The sequence below is a fragment of the Scyliorhinus canicula genome, chromosome 9, assembly GCF_902713615.1.
Source record: "Scyliorhinus canicula chromosome 9, sScyCan1.1, whole genome shotgun sequence".
NCBI classification, from domain to species: domain Eukaryota; kingdom Metazoa; phylum Chordata; class Chondrichthyes; order Carcharhiniformes; family Scyliorhinidae; genus Scyliorhinus; species Scyliorhinus canicula.
The window spans coordinates 34,363,831-34,381,050 of NC_052154.1; the positions used below are offsets into that span (position 1 = coordinate 34,363,831).

The following is a 17,220-nucleotide window of genomic DNA, read 5'->3' on the forward strand; positions in this document are numbered from 1 at the left end:
CAAAAAAGACTTGCATTCGGATAGTGCCCTCCATGACATCAGGACATCCCAAAGCACTTTCCAGCCACCTTCACAACATAGGAAATGAGGCAACTATTTAGACACAGCAAGCTCCCACAAACAGCAATGTGACAAAGGCCATATCATTTGGTTTGTGATGTTGATGGAGGGATAAATATAGGCCAGAACACGAAGGATCACTCCCCCAATCTTCTTTGAAATAGTGCCTTAGGATCTTTTACGTTCACCAGAGATGACCCATCTGCCCACCCTCATCAATCTTATGTTAGGCTCATCTAAATGAAGGCACCGCCAACACAGCAGCACTCCCTCAACATTGCACTGGAGGAGTGTCTGCCTCGATTGCTTTCAGGTTCCAGGGGTGGAGCTTGACATCTCAACCTCTAACTCTGAGGTGGAAGTGTTACCAACTGGGCCATGGCTAACACCTGGGTAATGTAGGCCAATGCTCTGGTCATACACTGTTGGAGGGTCAGTCTTTCAGAAAGAACATTAAGCTGAGGCCAGTCTGCTCTCTCGAATGAATGAAAAAGATCCAATGTCACTCTTCCAAAGGAAAGTAGGGGAGTTCTCCCCAGTGTCCTGACCAATATTTATCCCTCAGTCTACACAAGTGAAATACAAATGATTTGGTCATGATCACATTGCTGTTCGTTGGGCTTTGCCATGTTTCCTACCTGCACAACAGTGACTATACTTCAAATGTATTTAATAGGTTGCAAAGGACTTTGGGATGTCCCAAAATCGTGAGCATGCTATATGCATGGAAGTTCTTTCTTCTTTATAGTCACACCGTACATCTATAACATAGATTCATATGATATAACATTCCTCAATTTAAATTGTTGCCAAACACCAGCTTTGAAGACACACAGGCTGGGGATGTGAATGAACTCAGTGGGCCGATCTCGATTGTTCATAACTGTGTCAGTTTATTAATATGTTGCACATACCATCACTATTGCTAGGATTAGTAACCATTTTGTTCAGCTCTTCGAGAGCAGTTGTCAGGACTCCAACGGGTTCCATCGGATGCTGCATTTCCTCAGACCCAGAAACACCTGCTTTCAAAACAAGAAACTAATAAGGATAAGAACATAACATAAAAACTAGGAGCAGGAGTAGGCAATTCCGCCCCTCGAGCCCGCTCCGCCATTCAATATGACCATGGCTGATCTCATCTCCACCTTTCTGCCCATTCCCCAACATCCTTTATACCGCTACTAATTAAAAACCTATCCATCTCCTCCTTCAATTTGTCTAGTGTTCCGGTGTGCATGGCACTCTGGGGTAGAGAATTCCACAGATCCATGACCTTTTGAATGAAGTAATTCCACCTCTTAGCCAAAACTATGGGCTCTCATTCTACAATGTCCAACAAGGGGAAACACTGGCTCTATATCTACCCTGTCGATCCCTTTTAGCATATGGCCCATGACACCCGGAATCCTCCGCATCACATTTAGGGGGTACCCCTATTTTGTACTGGGAATCCCGTGTCGGACGTTCCCACATAAGGGTTTACCCAGCAATTGCCCAGAACTGCTAAATTCCTCTGGACATTTGCACTGGTATGTGAACACCCGACAGAAGAAATTTAAATTGCTAACCTTGGATGGTTCTGCCAGTTTTACCCTGAAAATTACTCAGAAAGAGTTCGACAGAAAAAAAAACTTCTAACTCCAGAGTAACTATTTAAACACCCAAACCCAGGCTTGCACAGGACACTCGCTCAAACACGACCCCCAGCGAAACAGCAACATACCAGCTTGAGATTTTACAACAGACACAGCCAATTAGTTAAAGAAACCTTTCATTTGCAAAATTTGTACTTTTCAGTCAAGGCACAGTAGTGAGGGAAGAATTAAGAGGGAGGAGAGGGAGCCCGGAGGATGAGGGAATTGGAGGGAGAGCGAGTAGAGAGCAGAACTGGCAAGAGAGTGTGAAGGAGTTGAAACGGGAAGGATAGGTGTCTAAGGAAGGGGGAAGGAAGAGGCAGGAGGATGGGGAGAAAGAGGAGGGAAAGGGAGAATAGATTTGAGTCTATAGTTCAAAGGTTAAGTAGAAATTGGCGTCATTGTAATATTACCCTTCCCCCCTCCTCTATCCTTTATCCCCCTTCACTGTCCTTTCCTCTCCCTTGGCCTCTCTCCACGTCATTTGGTTGACGTTAAATTGCTGGGGGGATGGAAATGTGAAATAAAAATGAAAACGTTGGAAATACTTAGCAGACCAGGGCAGCATCTTTGGAGAGAAACAGGCTTACTTTGAGTTCCAATGAAAGGTCATCTCAACCTGAAATGTTAACTCTGTTTCTCTCTCCACAGATACTGCCTGACATGTTGAGAATTTACAGCAGCTTTCGCATTTCTGGCGGGAAGCAATTCAGGTCCAGTCGGTTAATGTTGCAGCAAATGAAGCTGCAGGTCAGAGGGAGGCGGTCGTCTTGTCAGAGGGAGGAACTGCATCATTATGTGGTTTTCCTTGAAGCTGATAACGAGGGAGGTTGGATTGAGTATTATGAGGTCTATTTGACTCGGATTATCCCCTACGTTGAAACAGTTCAGTGCCAACTGTGCCAGGTTGCAATGAAGATCCTTTATCAAGGAAAATGGGGAATGGGAGGGAGACGAGATAAAAGGCTGAGAGTACACTTCAGAAACAGAGCAACGGGGATCAAAGCGCAGAGAGTTTATTTTTAAATCATCTACAACAAACAGCCACTTCCAAATTCAATAAGGAGGACTTCAGATGTGGGGAATGGGGGGCAGATTGGTAACATTCACTGAAATTAGCAGCTTACATAACATGATCTTCACAGCACATGCATATGGACAAATTATACATATAATACGCAATAAAGTCCTAACCTTCAAGCAAGTGTTGACGCTCTCTTTCACATGCGTGAACATAACTCGAGTACACACTGTCTGGTATTTTATCTGCTCTGGTTGAAACAAAAGGAGAAGAAACTCAAATAAGAGTCATAAACCCACTGTCACCTGACAAATACAAAATGTTAACTTCAATGCTTCTTTCATCATGAGATTAGAATAATAATGTTGTGAATAATGAACTGTGTCAGCAGTTGATGTAATATTCTTGTACCAGTTAAGAAGGTAGCGGTGCACAATGGCCAGAACATTCCAACTGGCATTCAACGGGAAACCCCTTGCCCCACCCCTTGCGGTAGCTCAGTAAATCCCGCCCAATGTTTTTATTCTTAGGCTGAATTCTCAAGTCTTCAATCATTGTCTCAAACAGATTCTTGGGGGGAAAACACCATAAATGTAACTTGGGAAAAATATAACAAATGGCTCCAATCAGTTGTTTCCATTACAATTTGATTTGGCCTCCAGGACACAATCGAGTTTGTTATTGAGCTTCAGGAAAGACCCAATAGTGTGGGCCTCTTTTCTCTAGTAAACAGAGTCTGCCCTGATTGAGTTCTTAAAGCAATGAAAGGGTTTAAGTAAATGAAGAGTAAATGGTTCTACTTGTGGGGAAGATCAGAACTAGCAGCCATAAATATAAAGACAGTCATTAATAAATCCAATAGCAAAATCGGAAGCAACGTCTTGATCCAGAGGCTGATTAGAATATGAAATTTGCTGTCACATGGAGACAAGATGTATTTGGAAGAAATTAGATGAACATGACAGATCAAGGATTAGAAAGATATGCTGGTAGAGTTCGATGAAGAGGGACATGGGCAGACTTGTGCGGAGCATAAATGCTTGTATAGTCCATTTGGGCCAAATAGCCTGTTGCTGATTTATGAACTCAGTGCCGCTAGCTGGTTCCAACCGACCCAGGCTGCAGTGCCTTTTTAGCAATTCTACATTCTCTCTGCTAATGTTAAAGTTGTGCTGCAATAAAATACATGCTTTAAGTTGGCAACTAAAGGGGCAGCACGGTGGCTTAGTGGTTAGCACAACCGCCTCACGGCGCTGAGGTCCCAGGTTTGATCCCGGCTCTGGGTCACTGTCCGTGTGGAGTTTGCACATTCTCCCCGTGTCTGCGTGGGTTTCGCCCCCACAACCCAAAAATGTGCAGAGTAGGTGGATTGGCCACGCTAAATTGCCCCTTAATTGGAAAAAATAATTGGGTAATCTAAATTTATTTAAAAAAAAATGTTTTTAAAAAGTTGGCAACTAAACACAGCTGTCCTTATTTATGAACTTTGAGCGTCGAGGAGGAATTGGGAGAATCTGTGACTTTGTGGTCCAGGAAATAAACTTCATTTAAGATACAGGCTAGCTTCAGACTAATTCTTCCTCAACATAATTAATGGCACGGTTGCACAATGGTTAGCACTGCTGCCTCACAGCGCCAGGGGCCTGGGTTCAATTCTGACCTTCTGTGACTGTCTCTGTGGAGTTTGAACCTTCTCCCCGTGTTTGTGTGGATTTCCTCCGGGTGCTCCGGTTTCCTCCCACAGTCCAAAGATATGCAGGTTAGGTGAATTGGCCTGCTCCTGAGTGACCAAAGCATTAGGTGGGATGACTGGGTTACTGGGATGGGGTGGGGGTTTGAACCTCGGCAGGGTGCACATTCAGAGCATCAGTGCAGACTCGATGGGCCGAACGGACTCCTTCTGCACTGTAGGGATTTTATGATTCGATGAACACTCTCCAGGGGCTGGATTCTCCGCCGGCGAGATGCTCCATTTTGCCGGTGGCCCTGGGGTTTCCTAACAGCGTGGATCGCCCCACAATGGGAAACCCCATTGATCAATGGGTGTAATGGAGCATCCCGCCGGTGGGGTGAAACAGAAATGTGGCGCAGCGGGGCGGAGAATCCAGCCCCAGATCTTTATAATCATTGCCCATGTCCTCTGTATAATTTTCTTACAGAGCACATTGTCTCTCCCATTCTAAAACAATCAAGGTAACTAACATATTTAGGCATAAATGATAATAAAGTCCTTTGATTACTATGGGCGAGTTTCTCCGTCCCGCTGTGCCAGATTTCTGGTTCAGCACACCGTTGGGACCCTCCATTTCACCGGCTGGTGAATGGGGTTCCCCATTGTGGGGAAGCCCCACGCCATTGGGAAACCTCCAGGCTGTTGGAAAAACGGAGCATCCCAACGGGGAGAATTTAGCCCTACACCTATTACGTGGTCACAGAGATTCTTTTACTCTGAATAAACTCTGAACCCTAGTCCCAACCTCAGGTAAGTTTCCTTATTCTCCAAATGTGAAATTTCCACACGAGTGATCTTGATAGCTCCCGAATGAGGCTCTCATTTAACATTAAATGATAGGTCGCTTCGTGCCTTGGCCTCAAACGAAAGCTCGTTTTTTTTATTTAGCAGTGCTCAAGCCTTTTGAAAATTTGAATCTAGATTTTTGCATTTCTTATAGTTTTGAGGTGGTCACTTACTTTTTCAGAGAGTTGATTAAGGCCACACGTGAATCCTGGGAGACAGGCAGCTGTAGGTGACAATACATCAATCGCAGCCATTAACACTGAACCATTCGGCATTTCACTTTATAACACCAGACAGTTGTGACGATTGCACAAATTTACTATATCCCATTGCTCACAATGTGTTCAACCATTAACATCAAAATATAAGAAATACCAACCACACGAGGGGTAAGCAGGGCAGGTAAAAACCTTGTCAAATAATACGGCCTTCGGAAAATGCTGAAAAAAGAACAAAGAAAACGTATACATAGTGTATATTTGATACTGGAACAGTTCATAAAATGCTTTTAGTGATTAAAAATAAAATATTCTATGATATGGCTTTCAAATTGGAGATCCCAACTTCTGAATAAGAAACAAATAAAACTTACTGAAAAGCAGTTTTTAAAAAATACATTATTCCTTCTGGGATTTTGGCAAGTGCAACAATTACTGCCTCCATCTGGTTGTCCTGATAATAACGTGATAGAACCGAATTTCTTGCTAGGCTACTTCAGAGGGCAGGTAAGACTCAAGCACATTAGTGTGGGACGAGTCACAAACGGGCCAGGCCAGGTAAATATAGGGGGCTGGATTTTCCATCATTGGGACTATGTCCGTATGCCAGCATCAAAACGGTAGAGTTTTACGCCAAAAAGCCTTGGATCAAAGGGACACGAATTCCCAGCTCTGCAAAGGGCTCGCAGGTACCTGGAGTAGATCTCGCAGCTTTTGCTGTAGATATGGGCCCCCGCACCTCCGTGTCAGAGGCCGTGCATGCACACGGCGGCGGCCTCCGGCGGCAGCGCCGTGCTCCATGGTGGACTCCGACCGCACAAGCAATCCCCGGCCGCCTATAAGGCCCTACCTGGCCTCCGATCGGCCCACCCCCGACCAGGGCGGCTGCGGACTGACTCCTCAGCCGCCACGCGAGTATCCCGACCGGCTGGAGCACATTAGTTCCACACCGTGAGTCGGGGGCGGAGAATGGCTGAGGGGGCCTCTGGTAATGGCCCCAGGTAGGTCCCAGGTGGTGCAGCATACTCCCCGAGTACGCCGCTTTTTGGAGCCCGCAGAATCGGTGAACATCACCGATTTCTTGCGGGAACATGGATTCTCCGCCCTCGTATCGGACGCGATTTCGGCATGAGGGTGTGGAGAATCCAGCCCAGGAGCTTTCCATCCTTAAGGAAAGTAATCAGCCGGTTGGGGTTTTACGACATTCCAATAGCTTCATAGTCACATGTTTTTAATAAACTGATCATGGCTTTTTAAAAAACAAATTCTAATTTTCTGCTGTTCCAACATCCGCAGGAGTGATATTAAACCAATCATGACATGATCTTCCGATGGGAACTGAAGGACAGCACGGTAGCACAGTGGTTAGCACTGCTGCCTCACAGCACCAGGGTCCCAGGTTCGATTCCCAGCTTGGGTCACACTGTGCGGAGTCTGCACGTTCTTCCTGTGCCTGCATGGGTTTCCTCTGGGTGCTCTGGTTTCCTCCCACAAGTCCCGAAAGACGTGGTTCTCGGTGATTAGAACATTCTGAATTCCTGCTTTATGTACCTGAATATGCGGCGGAGTGTGGTGACTAGGGAATTTCACAGTAACTTCATTGCAGTGTTAATGTAAGCCTACCTGTGACGCTAATAAAGATTATTATAATAGTTTCAGTTTTGCCAATATTGAAATGAAGGAAATTGTAGCTCATCCAAAACAGTCTGATGTCAGAGAGGCAGCGGGAGGATCAGAGAGGTAGCCGAGATGTAGAGCTGACTATTATCAGTGTGCATGTTGGAAGCTGACCTCAGATCTCCAGATGATATCACCAAGGGGAGCTTGTAGGTGAGGAAAAGGAAAGGGATAATTATGACATTCCAGTGTTAATGGTAGCGGGGGCAGATCATTTGACTAAGATAACTATGAATGAAACCAAGAATGGCCGTCCCCAAGGGAGGCGAGACATTGGATGGATTGTGACATAATCAACAATGTCAAGGCTGCAAGGGAAGGAAAATGTCCCCTGGCCACAGTCTGGGATGTTATTTGTGACTTTGGCTTGGGGTTTTTTTGTGCTTTGATAGATGTCGAAGCTGGAATCTTAGGAACGAGGGGCACATTCAGAGATTTTGGTCAGGAAATGGGGTCATGAAATATGGCAGCAGGGTGGTGAGCAGATGATGACAGTTTGTAAAGATGGAGGGTGGCAGCGAAGGAGAGAGAACCATTTACAATGTCAGTATAGGGGTCAGGAAGGGATGTTGTGAGTCGAGCAGATGGGCAGCACGGTAGCATGGTGGTTAGCATAAATGCTTCACAGCTCCAGGGTCCCAGGTTCAATTCCCAGCTGGGTCACTGTCTGTGCGGAGTCTGCACGTCCTCCCCGTGTGTGCGTGGGTTTCCTCCGGGTGCTCCGGTTTCCTCCCACAGTCCAAAGATGTGCGGGTTAGGTGGATTGGCCATGCTAAATTGCCCGTAGAGTCCTAAAAAGTAAGGTTTGGGGGGGGGGGGGGGGGGGCTGTTGGGTTACGGGTATAGGGTGGATACGTGGGTTTGAGTGGGGTGATCATTGCTCGGCACAACATCGAGGGCTGAAGGGCCTGTTCTGTGCTGTACTGTTCTATGCGAATGGAGGTCAATGGAGCAGCAGGTGGGTGCCATGAACAAGGCAAGTTTGGACATTTCTAACTTCTTCGGTTAACTTTTGCAATATAAGTTTATGATGAACCATCAACTGTTACACATATAAATCAAACTCCCAAAGTGGATCTCGCTACTTGGAAACTGAGCATGGTATACCTTGCTTCCATTACACTAGCCGGAATCTTTCCACTGTTTTCAAATATTAGAATAGCTCTCTCAACGTCCTGCATGGCTTGACACTGGGGCTACAGAAAAGAGAATTAAACAGACCCAATCAAACATTCCCCATCAGATATACAATTATTACCTCAAATCATTCAGATTTATTTGGGGCAGCATACTAGACTTTCCCCTTGAATGAATTCATTATCCTCTATACAAATCCGCGAGATGTCAATACCATTATCCAATTAAATTCCAGATGTGTAGCTAAAATTTCTAGTTTTTACAGTGGATACAATACTAGATTTCAGTTCTGCAGGAAACTTTCAGGGAATAGAAATGAAAAGCAAAACCATTAGTGAACAGAGTTGACCACAGAGTGGATTATAATCTCAGCTTCAACACCGATACGCACACACTGACACAGACAGCTGTGTGTGAGAAGCCCAGATGGTCCGAGTTCTGTACTGACCTTAGGGGGGCCATGAGCTGTTGACAGGTCCTCGTATAGACCCAACTCCTCAATTGATACCTAGACACAGAAATGTGTATAGTTCAGATAGAATGAAAAGGCTTGGACGGGATTAATGCTCTGCCTTTAATTACGTACCCGCAGCATTCTTACTATTATTAACCACTGTGCGTAATTAGGGATCAGATGCAATATAAACAACGTTCAATAGAGCTTCGTTACTATGTGAAACCAAACAGGATTTGCACCTCAATCCTGTTAAATTGCCAAACAGTTCAAGAGACTTGGCCTCATTACCAACCTGGAGATCTGAAAGTCGTGTTTTAGCCAGAGAGATATATTCCAGAAGTATGACGCGATACTTTGATGCCACATAAGGAGGATATAAGATGTGAACCTGTGCAAGAAAGAGTTACAAAAAGTCATTCCCACCACAGAGAGCACTACAAGACCTTAGGAAATAGAAGGACTAGGCCATTCAGATCCGTAAGCCTGTTCCATTAGTCAATGAGATCATGGCTAATTTTCACCTCAGCTACACTTTCCCACATTATCCCCATATCTCTTAATTCCACTGGTATCCAAAAAACTCCAACTCTGTCTTCAATATACTCAACAACTGAACATCAGTAACCCTCTCAGGTAGAGAATTTCGAAGATTTACAACCCTTTGAGCAAAGAAATTTCTCCTGGTCTGTCCTAAATGGTTGAGACAGTGACCATGTTCTCGATTTCCCAGACAGGCAATCATTTCCTCACCAACTACCCAGTCAAGCCCCTTAATTACTTTAAATGTTTCAATGAGATCACCTCTCATTCTTTTAGCATGGTAGCACAGTGGTTAGCACTGCTGTTACACAGCGCCAGGGTCACTGTCTGTATGGAGTCTGCACTTTCTCCCCGGGTCTGCGTGGGTTTCCTCCGGGTGCTCCGGTTTCCTCCACAAATCCCGAAAGGCGTGCTTGTTAGGTGGATTGGACATTTTGAATTCTCCCTCAGTGTACCTGAATAGGCACCGGAATGTGGCGACTAGGGAATTTTCACAGTAACTTCACTGCAATGTTAATGTAAGCCTACTTGTGACACTAATAACGTTTATTATTATTAAACAATAGGGAATAAAGGCCTAGTCTACTCAATCTCTCCTCATAGGACAATCCCCTCATCCCAGGACAGAGGCAAAATACTGTGGATGTCGTTGCATTTCCTGAGCTTTCACATGAAGATAGCACAGGGAAGGGAACCCTCGGCATTATCTGGTTGGAGCATAAATTTATTCAGTTCAACCAATGATGTAACATTTAATCACTTAGACAGCAAAAGAAATAGTAAAGAATGGTAATTTTAGATATAGAGGAGGCGGTGGCACAATGGTGTTGTCACTGGATTAGTAATCCAGCAACCTCTTCTGGGTCGTGGGTGCGAATCCCACCGCGGCAGATGGTGGAATTTAAGCTAAAAAAAATAATCTGGAATTAAAAGTCCAACATGACCATGAAACCATTGTCAATTGTCGTGGAAATCCAACTAGTTCACCACTGTTTGTTAGGAAGGAAACCTGCCATCCAAGCAAGCACTCAGTTGTATTCAACTGCGACAAAGAAAATACAAAGGAATTAACCCGGATGGACCACCCGTCCTCCTTATTAACCCAGCCACCCTCACTAACACCTGGGAGCATGTGCCAAAATCAGGAGAGCTGCTCCACAGACTGTTCGAGCAACAACCTGACATAGTCATACTCACAGAATCATACCTTACAGATAATGTCCCAGACACCACCATCACTATTCCTGGGTATCTCCTGTCTCACCAGCAGGACAGACCCAGCACAGATTGCGGGCGGCACAGTGGTATACAGTCATGAGGGAGCTGCCCTGGAAGTCCTCAAAGTAAGACTCTGGACCCCATGAATTCAAATGGCACAAGGTCAAACATGGGCAAGGAAACCTCCTGCTGATTACCACGTATTGGCCACCATCAGCTGATGAATCAGTACTCTTCCATGTCGAACATCACTTGGAGGAAGCACTGAGGGCGGCAAGGGAGCAGGATATACTCTGGATGTGGACTTCAATCTCCATCACCAAGAGTGGCTTGGTAGTGCCACCATAGTCAGGGCTGGCCATATCCTAAAGGACATAGTTATTAGACTGAGTTCAACAGCAAGTGGTGAGTGAACCAACAAGAGGGAAAAACATACTGGCCATCAGTCTCCTTGATGCAGATGCATCTGTCCTTGATAGTATTGGTAGGAGTGACCATCGCACAGTCCTTGTGGAGATGAAGTCCCGTCTTCACATCGAGGATACCCTCCATTACCACTGTGCTAAATGGGACTTACTTCGAACTGATCTAGCAAATCAAGACTGGGCATCCATGAGGTGCTGGGGGCCTTCAGCAGCAACAGAATTGTACTCAGCCACAATCTGCAACTTCATGGCCCAGCATATCCCCCACTCTATCATTATCAGCAAGCCTGGGAATTAACCCTGGTTCAATGAAGAGTGCAGGAGAGTGTGCCAGAAGCAACACCAGGCATACCAAAAAATGAGGTGTCCATCTGATGAAGCTACAACACAAGACTACATGAGTGCCAAACAGCAAGTAATAGACAGAGCGAAACAATTTCACAACCAATGGATCAGATCTAAGCTCTGCAGTCCTGTCACATCCAGCTGTGAATGGTGGTGGACAATTAAACAACTTACTGGAGGAGGAGGCTCCATAACTATCCCCATTCTCAATGATGGAGGAGCCCAGAATATCTGTGCAAAAGATAAGGCTGAAACCTTTGCAACAATCTTCAGGCAGAAGTGATGAGCAGTTGTTCCATCTCAGCCTACTCTGGAGGTCCCCAGTAGAGGATGGAGACATTGGCACTAGTAATAGTCAGTGGATTAGTAATCTACGGTTATGCTTGGGGGACCCAGGCTCGGTTCCGCCACGGCAGATGGTGAAATTCAAATTCAATTTTAAAAATCTGGAATTAAAAGTCTAATGATAACCATGAAACCATTGTCCATTGTTTAGAAGAGCAGAGCCGGGAGGATAAAACAGCATGAGAAGGAATGATACTAAGAGCAGAGCTTGAAGATAAAAGAGCGAGGCTGAGAGCTGAGGCGGGGAGTAAAAGAGTGTGAGAAAAAGCAAGACTGAGAGCAGAGGCAGGGGATGAAATAGCAAGACTAAGAGCAGAGCAGGTAGACAGAAGAGTCAGACTGAGAATGGAGCCAGCAGCATAAAAGAGCGCCAGAATGAGTGAGACTGAGAGAGTGCTAGTTTGGAGTTTAAAGCTCACGAGGTGATGTCAGGAAACAAAAGTGATGTGAGGCAAGTGTAAACAGCTGATTGAGTGAGTACGGTTGGGTAAGCATTTACTACTTTTATTGCTTTTGGTTCGCATGGTGTATATTTTGTAGTCTATAGTTTATAAGGGCTATATTTTATAGTAACGAGGACCAAGGAAGAAGGGCCCTAGAGTATTTTATATTATTTGATTTTAAGAATCTTCCAAAAGCTTTAATTTAAAGGGGTTAGCCATGGCCAGAGAGGTTAAAGCCGTGGTGTGCTCGTCCTGCTCTATGTGGGAAGCCGGAAACATTGCCAGTGCCTGGGGCTAGCATGTATTTAGGAATTGTCTCCAGCTGCAGCTCCTGGTTGATTCACTATCAATTATGATGAGACAAGAGTAGAATGTAATCGAGGCTTTATTACACAGAGATGTGTGGCCTCCCACAGCAGCTGACAAAATGGCTGCTGTTCGGAGAGCACACACATTTATATTCCACCCACTGGGCAGAGCCAGCAGGCAGGGATCTACCCCTGTACCTGTATTACCGGGGCCTTATCGTTATACCCATATATACAATATAATACACCAGTGGTGACTACCACATTCACCCCTGTTAAAAATAAGTCCAGCGGGGGAGGTGGAAAACTATAAACAGACAGATTGGTTTTAAAATTACAGAGACGGTTACAAATTTAGACGATCCGGCACCTTGATCTGTCGTTGAGAGCGCCGCAGTGCTGGTGGCGACTCAGGCGTCGGCTTGGTCTTCGGTGACTCCAGGAGTGTGTCAAAATCCTCTTCATCCCCGGGTGGGAGCAAGGGGAGGGCGGATTGTGCTGGAGCGGGGGCTGCGGTGGGGTGCACCGGGGGAAGAGAGGGTGGCGCCGGGGCAAAGGGGGGGGGGGTGTGTGGGGACCCAGCTGGTGCCAGGTCCCTGAGTGAGATTGTGTCTTGGCGGCTGTCGGGGTACGCTACGTAGGCGTAGTGCGGGTTTGCGTGGAGTAGCTGTACCCTCTCAACCAACGAGTCCGCTTTGTGGAGCCGCACGTGTTTATGGAGGAGAACGGGTCCTGGAGTGGTAGCCCAAGTTTTGCAGCCGTAACAGCAGCTGGGACACTGTGGAGCATCCACAAATTGAGAGTATTGTGGATTGCACGTGTAAAGAGGTGGTCACACCACAGGCAGGACGTGAATGGGTGACCACCAGTCAGAGCAAGAGAACTAGGCAGGCAGCACAGGACTCTCCTGTGGCCATTCCCCTGTAAAACAGATGTACTGCTTTGGATAGAGTTGGGGGAATAGCCTCTCAAGGGAAAGAAGCAACAGCCAAATGTGTTGCACCATGGTTGGCTCTGCTGCACAGGGGAGGAGTACAAATGGTGAAAATGCAATAGTGTTATGTATGTGGGTAGTTGTAGTTGTGTGCAAAGTCTCTTTAAGAACTGTCACATCATCGACCACTTCGCAGGTTTTTGTCATAGTTTCGGACCAACCCTTGCACAGTGAAGGCCTATTCAATAAACCTCAGTTAGTGTTGCTTTCAACCCACAAGCATTTGCATCTATTTCTTTCGTACTGTCATTCCAAAGATACAACAAAGAGTTATAGGGGATTCAATTGTAAGGGGATCGATGTTTCTGTGGCTGCAAACGAGACTTCAGGATAGTATGTTGCCCCCTGGTGGTGGGGTGAAGCATGTCTCAGAGCAGCTACCAAACATCCTGTAAGGGGGAGGGTGAACAGTGGTCACGGTACACACTGGTACAAAGGACATAGGAATTGCATTGGTGGTTAAATTGGAAATTAATGCAATAGTGAGGAAGGATATTAGCTCCAACGGTGTGGAATCTGTATGGGTAGAGCTGAGAAACACCAAGGTGCAAAAAACATTAGTGGAGATTTTATACAGATCCCCAAACTATGGGGATGACATTGGGAATGGCATAAAACAGCGAATTAGAGACACATGTGACAAAGGAACATCTGTAATTATGCATGATATTAACCTGAAAAAAGATTGGGCAAATCAAATTAGCAACAATACCGTAGGGGAGGAATTCCTGGAATGTGTACGGGGTGATTTTCTGCACCAACATGTTGAGGAATCAATGAGAGAACAGGCCATCCTTGAGTGGCTATGTGGAATGAGAAAGGAATAAATGACAATCTAGTTGTGTGAGGCACCTTGGAGATAAGCGACCATAATACATATAGAACTCTTCATCAAGGCAAAGAGTGATGTTGTTGGTTCTGAAACTAGATTCTGAATCTAAATAAAGGAAACTATAATGGTATGAGGTACAAGTTGGTTATGGTGGATTGGAAAATGTTACTTAAAGGGATGATGGTGGATAGGCAATGGCAAACAATTAAAGAGTGCATGGGTAAGCTGCAACCATTATTCATTACTGTCTGGCGGGAGAGGTGGCAAAATCGTGGCTTACAAGTGAAATTAGAGATATTAGATCCAAGGAAAAAACATACAAATTGGCCAAGAAAAAAAGCAGACATGAGGATTGGGAGCAGTTTAGAATCGAGCAAAGGAAGACAAAGTGATTGATTAAGAAGGGGAAAATAGAGTGAGAGAGTAAGCTTGCACGGAACAACAAAGATATAAAAGCTAACACAGATATGTGAAGAGAAAAAGATTGGTGAAGACAAATGTAAGTCCCTTGCAGTCAGAAACAGGGGAATTTATAATGAGGAACAAAGAAATGGCTTCACAAAGGAGAACACAAATAACATACCAGAAATATTGGGTTTAGTAAGAGGGAGGACCTGAAGGAAATCAGCATTAGTAGGGAAATGGTGTTGGGGTAATTGATCGGATTGAAGGCCGATAAGGTCCCAGGGCCTGATAATCTACATCCCAGAGTACTTAAAGAACTAGCTCTAGAAATAGTGAATGTATTGTTAGTCATCTTCCAAGATTCTATGGACTCTGGAACAGTTCCTCCAAATTGGAGGGAGCTAATGGAACCCCACTATTTTAAAAGGGAGGTTGAGAGAAAACAGAGAATTATAGACCAGTCAGCCTGATGTCAGAAGTGGAGAAAATGCTATAGTCCATGATAATAGATTTAATAGGAGAGCACTTGGAAAACAGTGGCAGGATCGGACAGTCAGCAAGGGTTTACAAAAGGGAAATCATGCTGGACAAATCTGGAATTTTTCGCATTGATGAGTGGAAGCCAACGGGGGTGTGGTTTATTTGGACTTTCAGAAGGCTTTCGACAAAGTCCCACATGAGAGGTTAGTGTGTAAAATTAAAGCGTATGGGATTGGGGGTAGTGTATTGAGATAGTAGAAAATCGGTTGGCAAACAAAGATTAGGAATAAACGGGTCTTTTTCCAAATGGCAAGTAATGACTAGTGAGGAACCACAGGGTTCAGTGCTGGGACCCCAGCTATGCAGTATACATGATATATAAATAAAATAATGATTTAGATGAGGGAACTAAATGGAATTTGCAGATGACATAAAGCTGGGTGGGAGGGGGAGCTGTGAGGAGGATGCAGAGATGCCTCAGTATGATTTGGACAAGTTGAGTGAGTGGGGAAATGCATGGAAGGTGCAGTATAATGTGGATACATGTGGGGTTATCCACTTTGGTACCAAAAATAGGAAGGCAGAATATCATCTGAACGCCAATAATTTAAAAAATAAATAAATTTAGAGTACCCTATTATTTTTTTCAGTTAAGGGGCAATTTAGCATGGTCAACCCACCTAATCTGCACATCTCTGGGTTGTGGGTGGTGAAACCCATGCAGACCCAGGGAGAATGTGCAAACTCCAAACAGACAGTGAATGGCTATAAACTGAGAGAGGGGAATGTGCAACAAGATCTGACTATCTTTGTACATCAGTCACTGAATGTAAGCATGCAGGTGCAGTCGATGGGAAAGAAAGAAAATGGTAGGTTGGCCTTCATCGCGAGATGATTCGAGTCCAGGAGCAGAGATGTCTTGCTGCAATTATACAGGGCCTTGGTGAGGCCTCACCTGCAATATTGTGTGCAGCTTTGGTCTCCATATCGGAGGATGTTCTTGTTATAAAGGGAATGCAACAAAGGTTTACCAGACTGATTCCTGGGATGGGGATACTGATGTGTGAGGAGAGATTGAGTCAGTTAGGATTATATTTGCTGGAGTTCAGAAGAATGAGGGGTCTCATAGGAACCTGTAAAATTCTAACAGGACTAGACAAGTGTAAGGGTCTTACCAGATGATTCCCTTATTTTCCCTTTCTTTATTTTTTTGCCAATATCATTTTGATGCATGGATGCTTAATGGATATGTATCTTTAAGTCAAGCGGCAGAGAAAATGAGGAATTCAAAAAGTTGCAACCTAGCATATGGTGTTAATTTCCGAACAGCAGAACTCAGACTTTGTGGCACCCAAGAGATGAGGTGGGATTGGGTCTGATTGGTTGGCTGGTGGCCAATGAATTGGCTAAAAGGCTGTATTCTGCTCAGTAACAGGTGGTCATTACGTTCTACCCGAGTGGGACGATTTCCAGAGGCCTGAGGAAAGCAATGTTGGATCCTGGATGCGCAAGGAAGAAGGAACCGTGAGTGCCCACTCTCTCTCTCTCTCTCCAGAAATGCTATGAGCTGATGTATTTCTGAACCGACAGAGAACCTGAATGAATGAATTTAGAGTGAAAACTATTACAGACTGAAAACAGAGACTTCGACCTGAAAGCTAAGTTGGAAGGGAAGTGTTCTGAAAGACAACCACCTGAAACAAAAACTCTTTATATTTTCATTGATTATTTTCACCTCTCACTGTCTTGTGTGTGCGTGTGTGTGTATAATAAACATAGAGGATGGGGGCAGGTTAAAGTGTGGGGATTAGGAAATAATTGGCTGCAGATTTCATTACAGTTCATGTTATAAATAAAAAGTATTGGCTGCAGATTTCATTACAGTTCATGTTGTAACTAAAATGTTTAAATTTACAAACCTGGTAACTGTAATCATTGGGCAGCCAAAGATTTTGTGTATTTTTCTCAAAATTATTAGTTAATTCAATTGTGTTGCACCTCTGAATCAAGGGGGGGCTCAGAATTGACTGGGCTCTAGCCTAGGGTGCCGTAACACTGGTTAGATGCAGGAAGGATGTTCCCAATGACAGGATGTCCAGAACCAGGGTCGCAGTTGAAGGATACGGGGTAAACCATGTAATGTGGAAACATTTTTTCACC

At 44.9% G+C, this 17,220-nt stretch overlaps 1 protein-coding gene across 4 annotated transcripts in view; it reads right to left on the minus strand.

Annotated features, from left to right (window-relative positions):
* LOC119971234 (Fanconi anemia group A protein-like) overlaps positions 1-17,220 on the minus strand; it is a 136,134-nt gene that overhangs the window by 47,776 nt on the left and 71,138 nt on the right. For 3 of the 4 annotated variants that reach the window (XM_038806495.1, XM_038806492.1, XM_038806496.1), the window contains 7 exons: positions 9,018-9,113; positions 8,717-8,776; positions 8,239-8,327; positions 5,616-5,676; positions 5,410-5,459; positions 2,892-2,968; positions 975-1,085 (listed from right to left, as the gene is read on the minus strand). In XM_038806495.1, the coding sequence (XP_038662423.1) occupies positions 975-1,085; positions 2,892-2,968; positions 5,410-5,459; positions 5,616-5,676; positions 8,239-8,327; positions 8,717-8,776; positions 9,018-9,113 (544 nt within the window). The remainder of the gene's footprint in view (positions 1-974; positions 1,086-2,891; positions 2,969-5,409; positions 5,460-5,615; positions 5,677-8,238; positions 8,328-8,716; positions 8,777-9,017; positions 9,114-17,220) is intronic. The other variant, XM_038806494.1, reaches the window with a different exon arrangement.